The sequence below is a fragment of the Fulmarus glacialis genome, unplaced genomic scaffold (genome assembly GCF_000690835.1).
Source record: "Fulmarus glacialis isolate BGI_N327 unplaced genomic scaffold, ASM69083v1 scaffold45666, whole genome shotgun sequence".
Lineage (NCBI taxonomy): Eukaryota > Metazoa > Chordata > Aves > Procellariiformes > Procellariidae > Fulmarus > Fulmarus glacialis.
In genome coordinates this window covers 1-7794 of record NW_009219619.1, presented here as the reverse complement: position 1 = coordinate 7794, position 7794 = coordinate 1, and the positions used below count along the sequence as shown (strand labels likewise).

The 7794-nt window shown below is 38.1% G+C and overlaps 1 protein-coding gene and 1 long non-coding RNA gene across 2 annotated transcripts in view; both read left to right on the top strand.

Annotated features, from left to right (window-relative positions):
• LOC104078703 (low-density lipoprotein receptor-related protein 2-like) overlaps positions 1-5122 on the top strand; it is a gene marked incomplete at its 5' end in the record, with an annotated part of 13521 nt that extends 8399 nt beyond the window's left edge. The window contains 2 exons of the mRNA XM_009580439.1: positions 3608-3897; positions 5109-5122. Of these exons, the coding sequence (XP_009578734.1) occupies positions 3608-3897; positions 5109-5122 (304 nt within the window). The remainder of the gene's footprint in view (positions 1-3607; positions 3898-5108) is intronic.
• A 214-nt stretch (positions 5123-5336) lies between these two features.
• Positions 5337-7243, top strand: LOC104078702. The gene is made up of 3 exons (XR_683540.1): positions 5337-5418; positions 5816-6058; positions 7118-7243. It is a non-coding gene; the product is annotated as an uncharacterized LOC104078702 (long non-coding RNA).
• Positions 7244-7794: the final 551 nt, after the last annotated feature.

Below are 7794 nucleotides of genomic sequence, written 5' to 3'. Positions count from 1 at the left end.
AAAGTTTTAAGAAATAATTTATTTTGTATCCATTCAAATTTATGCATGGTCTCAGAGAAATCACTGCAGCAATCAGACCTTTCCCCTCTGGTTCCTTCAGCACAGCAGTTCTTTTGCAGACTTTTCCTTTGCCATGACGGAAGAGTTTATGTTTGTAATGTAATAACTCTTATAGTCTGTGCCTCTATTGGATCTTCTGGGAGGATTTGGATTCATCTGTATGTAGGAGGGCAGGGCACCTGTAATGGGACCCTCTATTTTAAGGGGAATGCAGGCTGTCAAATGAGACATCCTCTTTTCTCTTTCAAACTCTAATTAATGGAGGTAGGGAAGCATATGCTTAAACAGTGTGAAGTCGTCTTTATTCTGACTTTCACGGGGGGGGGCCTTTACCCCTTCAGAAGGACAGATAGCAGCATGGGGTAAGATACGAAGACCAGACACTCAAAAATGACAGTGCTCCTTAGCTCTGAATGTACCAAGGGAACACAAAGGTGAGCTATATATTCTGCTCCATTTTTACTCTTGCTTATTCTCCTCTTGTTTATGCTAGTCTCCCAAAGGTGCTATCCCTCTTTCTCTAAAGTAGTATTTCTATTCTTTTGTTCTAGACCTCCTGTTTCCTGGTAAGTATTGTGATACCATTGGGCACACACGCAAGTCTTGAGATACATCTCAAGTAGATAGAATGTATGTGCTAGTTGTACACTGTTCCTTTCCCATGTCTTCACAGTTGCTGCATGCAACATACTAAGAATCCCTCACCAGATGGCATGCTGACACTTGAGAACTATGTACAGGGCTCCCCCTAAAAAGTTCCCTGTGGCATGAAAGGGAGAAATTACCTGAGCCTGTATTGCAGGATAGTTGCATTTGAGCTTCTTTTCTTTTGTAGAAGTGCAGTTTCATAGAAAAGTGCCTTCCTGCACTTTTCCCACAACTGTTCTTTCACGTTAAAGCTTTTGCCTTATAAAGTGTCTGCCTATTATTATTTTCCTGTAGTAATTATTAAAATTCTGTTTTTCTTCTCCTGCTTATATGAAATGCAGCTTTTTCCTTCCTACTTGTGATGACAAAGGAGACGAGCTGTTCAGCTTTTTGAGAAATTTCTTATCTGCTCATTTTCTCTCATCGGCCATTTCCTTTCTTATTCAACCCACACTGGTAGTCTAGTAAATGCCTTAAATACAACTGGTAATAATTAAATTTTGTCTCTAGCGGAGACTTAAACATACAGTTGCTTTGAGGTTAGATAAAGTAAGTTCAAGTGATTTTCTTACTGCTAATGCTAAGTTGTTGGAGCATTTCTCTGTTTCTGTGAGAACTCTTTTGGTGGCTTGAACCAAAGGGTGGACCTTCCGCTTGGAGTCTCCAACATTTGGCCCTTCTGACTTTACAGGCAAGAGGTATTGCCACTGAGTGATGAACAGGGAGAGAAGCTGCTAGCAGGAAGAAAATCACCGGGTATAACGTCTTAAGTCCCACAGCTTCCTTATCCTTACCTTCCATAGAGCCATTCTGGGATTCTTATTAGCTCCTTTTCAGAAGTTTGTGCATGAAAGATGCCACAGCCTCTTAGAGAATTGTTCTGTTCCATTGACATTGCATAAACACTGCTCCACTTCTTAGGCATTATGGCTTTATACATAAGCATACACATTCTCCTACCTCTATCTGCTCTTTAGAGACGAGCATTAAGAGCCATGCAGTTGAATGATGCCATACTTGATGGAGCAGAGACAACCTGAAGTGTGTTCTTTCTTGTGTTCTAAGTGGCTGGCAGCCTTGCCATGTGAATATTACAGTGTGATTGAACAGCAAGATGCTGGGAGCTGGAGGCAAGGAACAGCCTTTATCCATGCTCATTCTTGTTCTACTATCTTCAACTTGCTGACAGTACCTCATCTCATTTTCAGCATTTACTTAATCTTGATGTTTTTCTGTCAAGCTCTTTCTCTTCCTTTGAATAACCCCATCTATAACTCATTAATCTTTCTTTTGTTATCCTCACTGCAAATAACTTTTGAACATCCTTCATTTTCTCTTCTCTCATGCTTTATTTTTGTATGGTCTGCCTATCTCAGACAGTGTCGTGGTTTAACGCCAGCTAGCAACTAAGCACCACACAGCTGCTCGCTCACTCCCCCACGTTGGGGAGAGAATCGGAAGGGTAGAAGTGAGAAAACCCGTGGACTGAGATAAAGACAGTTTAATAGGTAAAGCAAAAGCCGTGCGTGCAAGCAAAGCAAAACAAGGAATTCATTCACTACTTCCTATCATCAGGCAGGTGTTCAGGCATCTCCAGGAAAGCAGGGCTCCATCACGCGTAACGGTTACTTGGGAAGACAAACGCCATCACTCTGAACGTCCCCCCCTTCCTTCTTCTTCCCACAGCTTTATATGCTGCGCATGACATCATAGGTGTGGAATACCCCATTGGCCAGTTGGGTCAGCTGTCCTGGCTATGCTCCCTCCCAGCTTCTTGTGCACCTGGCAGGGCATGGGAAGCTGAAAAGTCCTTGACTAGTGTAAGCACTACTTAGCAACAGCTAAAACATCAGCGTGTTATCAACATTATTCTCATACTAAATCCAAAACACAGCACTATACCAGCTGCTAGGAAGAAAATTAACTCTATCCCAGCCAAAACCAGGACAAGACAGGAAAAGGAACCTCTAACATTTATCATCGTTTTATAAACAATACTTAGAAATAATGTCCTTGCATGAATAGTGCATATTGAGTCTCCTGGCATCAGCATGTCTTCTCCTGCTTCCCTACTGACCTTTGCTGAAGTGGTCATTAGGGGTGGGAATGGCTGAAGGGCAGAAGCAGTGACAAGGTGGTTGTGGGTCAGTAGTGCTGTCTGTGCGAGTAAAGAATAGTTCACATACAGCAGAACATGTCTATCACAGAACTTGGAGTTGAACCCTGATTTTCTGGGGCTCCTTGGAGTCTTGTTTGTTGGAATTTTGTTTATCATTGCAAACGCTGTTCCTAACGTAGAATCAAAACTGGAAGATCAACTAGGAAGAAGTATTTATCATACACCATATATTTGTGGCTATTAGGTGTTATATATGTGGTCGTCATTATATATTAGAACTGTTTTTCCTTCCTGTATTCTTATATGAGAAATAGCAGAAAATGCATGTTTATGGTCTCATGAATTTGCTTGTACTTCCTGATTGTGTAAATTTGGATCTGCGGAAGATAAAACTGAAATGAAAACATGTCCCATTTCATGGGACTGTTGGTTTTCTCCTGGTACAAGACGTCATTAACATCATACCCATTTCAAAAGTATATTATCTCATGAAGTTTTGCATTCATTTTAGCTCTCAGTAGCGTAGTTTAAACATTTCAGTCTTCAACCTGATTACTTCCAGTACATTATTGTGTCAGTATTACAGAGCTGCTACTCTGCATCACTATTGAAGCCATAGATTGGAAAATTTGGGATTTTTAACTCATAACAGCACCCTACTTATTGGTGCACATTACTGAAATGGTGGATACTAGTTGCCAGACTAATTAGGGCATGGCTTTATACATAAATTAAAGGACTTCCTTCTTTTAAGATGTAATCATTTCTTTGTTATTTTAGGCAGAAGATTGAGCGATGCACTCTCACTGGTACAAATCGTGAGTTAATTGTTAGCACTGCTCTGCATCCATTTGCAATGACATTGTTTGATCAGCACATATATTGGACAGACTGGAACACACGAAGCATTTACCGAGCTAATAAGTATGATGGTTCAGATCAGATTGTAATGATCACGAATCTTCCACAAAGACCGATGGATATTCATGTCTGGGCAAAAAGTAAGCAGCAGCAATGTACCAACCCTTGCAACCAGTTCAATGGTGGCTGCAGTCACATCTGTGCACCAGGTAAGCTGTTATGCTTGATGACTATAAGCTATTAGTGTTGCCTGTATTAGAGTTCATAGTATAACAATTTTAGTCACATGGAGACAGATGAAATATTTCTTAGTGTTCCTAAATATTTAATATTTGTTTTATTTATAAATGCAATCAAAATGATTGCCATTCAAGGTCACAGTATTTTGCCAACACACCTGAGGGTTGTGTCTGAGAATCCTCACAAATAAAAATTATGGGTTTCTCTAATTTAAACAAAAATATTGGTTTCTGGGATTTCAACTTTTTTTCCCCCTGGGATGAGACATGAAGTGAGCTCTGCAGCATATGGTTACCTTAGGAATACATACTGATATGCTGTATACTGATGTTTCCTACCACATATTTAAAAAATCTTTATGGTCACTACTTCTTTATCGCATGATATTATGAATTCTTTCCCTGATAATTAATTTCCAAAATAAATGTTTCTACTGTCTCATTTTAAATGTTGGGCAACTACTAAGAAGATAGAAATCAATTTGTGCTATCTACACTGTGGGGCAGGTGTCCTTTTGAGTCATGGACTCCAGAAACATGCTGTGTATCATCAGCTGCCTATTGGGGTGAGACCTGAGTGACACATGTATCCCATCTTGTATCTCTCCTTGTGCATATATAAGGAGGGAGTCAAAGTGCTCCAACAGGTCACCAGTCCGGATGGCCAGGAAACCAGAATGGCAGTATACCCCAAAGAGCATACCTGTTACAAAGCTGCTTTTTTGTGTTGTGGGTTTTGGAAGTTATGATCCTTGACTTTGAAAAACTCATTCAGTGCCTGCTTTCATTTTTCATTTGTAGCATCTTAAATGCCTTTAAAAATCTGTCTTGCCTGAAAACGACTCAAACTTCTCATTGATTTTGAGAAGAGCAATTAGTCTAATGCAAAGACTTCTGAAAACCCTGTTTTGATTTTGAGGGATAGAGCCTCAGCTGATGTAGCTCTGATACTTGAAAGCATCAGATGCCATCTTGCTGCCACCCAAAAACTATTTGGACAACATGCAAATATTAAGATACTCCAAGTTCTGATCTCAGTTCCTCTAGGGAACTCTGAAATAACTCTTTTGGGTTTTAATGGGTTTGCATATGCTTAAGTGAGATAAAAATCTGGCTAAGTCACCACACTTCTAAGCAGATAGATCTTACAGTAGTTGTGAGAATTTAATTGTCTTTTCCAGTGTTACAGCTGTGAACGGTTTCATAGAACCCTATCTAAAGCATCAATGTTAAATTTGTTTCATTTTTTGTCTCCTTTTTTTTTTTAACTGTCAAACATAAATTTAGGTCCAGCTGGTGCAGAATGTCAGTGCCCCTCTGAAGGTCGCTGGTATTTAGCCAATAATAACAAGCACTGTATTGTGGATAACGGTACCAGGTGTGAAACTGGTTTCTTCACATGCCTCAATGGGCAGTGTATCTCTGAGCGATGGAAATGCGACAATGACAATGATTGTGGTGATGGCAGTGATGAGCTGGAAAGTGTGTGTGGTAAGCATTTAAAATAACTGCATGAGAAAGTGATGCATACTCTCTTGCCTGTACTGTATTCTCTATCATTTTTATGGCTTTATGATCATGGAACTTATGGCTGTAGTTTGGAAACGGTCCCTTGATAGCTCACAGACTTGAGGTCTGAATGGCTAATGATTTGCACTAGAATTCAAAAGCACTGTAGTATTGAATTTTATCATGTATAGCCAGTTTCTACTTTGTTTAATTCAAATATGTATTTTACTTTTCATGCAGTCCGTTTTGCAGCTGTGTTTGCCCTGGCAGGTAAAAGTATTGTGATTTTACTTGTTACTTTGTCAGAGGACTTAGATTACATTTTATTCGTGTATATTCTTTTTTTTTTTTCTTGAATTTCGTTTTTTATTTCCTGCAGCTTTCCATACTTGTCAGCCAACAGCTTTCACCTGTGGTAATGGGCGATGTGTACCCTATCATTACCGCTGTGATCACTACAATGACTGTGGAGATAACAGTGATGAGGTTGGCTGCTTGTTCCGAACTTGTGACTCCCACACAGAATTTACTTGCAATAATGGAAGGTGTATATCTCTTCAGTATGTCTGCAACGGAGTAAACAACTGTTACGATAATGGCACATCAGATGAGAGAAATTGCCGTAAGTTTATCCTAATTACCTAGGGCCTATTTGAGTCTAACTTTTCAGACCAAAGAAGAGGCAAATGTGTGTGTTTGTGAAGAATTATGACAAAATCAGCGAAGACGATAAAAGATTTCTTTATTTCTATTACAGATTCTGCTTTGTGTTATCTGAAGCAAATAGAATTGTTAAAAGATATTCCAGAGTACCCTAAGATATTACATAATAACTATTGCTTTAAATAGTCTGCCTTGATGCAGTGCTTAATGTTAGGTCCTGTGAGTAATCCCATGGACTTCAGAAAGATTATTTCAGATGAATTGGATGCTGGGCTTATATTTTTGCGGGATTAGCCTCGAGTTTGCCAGTGGGTTTTTACTTTGTGTCATGCTATATTAATTATACTAGATTTAATCATCAGGAGTGTATATTATGATGCTTATACAGACACAGTTTATGTTTATTCTGTTTAAAATTATATGCCTTATAGCTCTCAAAAAGTTATCAGTTATGTTTGTTTTCCTTAAGATGTAAACTGTGATTAGTTCAATATTGACTACTATTGCAGTTAATCACACTAATCATGTCTTTGCACTAAGATTACATTCTTCAGTGGAAAATTTATATCTGAAGTTAGAGAAATTGATGAAAATGTATTTAGAGAAATTTTTTTAACATTTTTGTGTGCACACTTTTTTTTTTAAACATATTATTTGTGACAATGTTTTTATTATCAGTGAAATCTGAATATTTTAAATTCCTGCTCTATTAGTCATTGGTAGTTGGTCTGATGATGCAAATGCAGACATTACAGTGTGAATACATGTCAGTTTACATTCTCTCACCCCCAGGTATTGGCCTGTGTTTCTTTGATCATGTTTTTGTCAGGATTTTTGTCAATAAAAGCAATTGTCTAATTGTTTCCACATAGCACGAGCAGTATGAGTGCACTTTAGCAGATGAGTGGCATGGGACTCTTTTTAACAATATTATGTATCTTTCAATGAGATACAGCATAATGGTATTTTAAAAAAAAGCTCTAAAGAACTTTTGCTTTTTTTTCCTCCCTCCTTAAAGCGGAGCGCACTTGCCAGTCTGGTTTTACAAAATGTCAAAGCACAAATATTTGCATTCCTCGAACATATTTGTGTGATGGTGATAACGACTGTGGAGATATGAGTGATGAGAGCCCTACTCACTGTGGTAAGTTAATAGGGCCTCGGTTACTTTTCTTGTACTTCAGTAATTTATTCCACTGCTCTTTACCTTAACTCCAGCTGTTCTCAAAACATCTACTCTTGTAATAGTGAAGAGTTATAAGGTATATGCATTGTATTATTAGCTCTCAATTATCTAAATCATGCTTTTATCTGATAAAAAAGATCATAAATTTTTGCAGCATTTTTATATAGCATGTGAGGGATCATTCCTTTTGCTTATTCTGCTCTGTATCCTTTATGGTTTTACAAGGTAATTGGCACTTAAGTATTACAGCGAGTTGGCTTTTACTGGAACTTTAACATTGGAATATTTTTCCTTCTAATCAAATCAAATTGTATACAGTTTCAAATGTAGTTTCTTTTAGCTCTTTCATGTAGTTATGTATGCCTTAGCATATGATTCATTTTCATTGTAGCTTCCAGTTAGTGTATAAAAGTCCCTAGTTTTCAATCAGCCTTAATTACAAACCAGCTTATCTTTGCCAGTATAGACATTTGTATTTGGTAATTATAGAATCATAGAATCATTAAGGT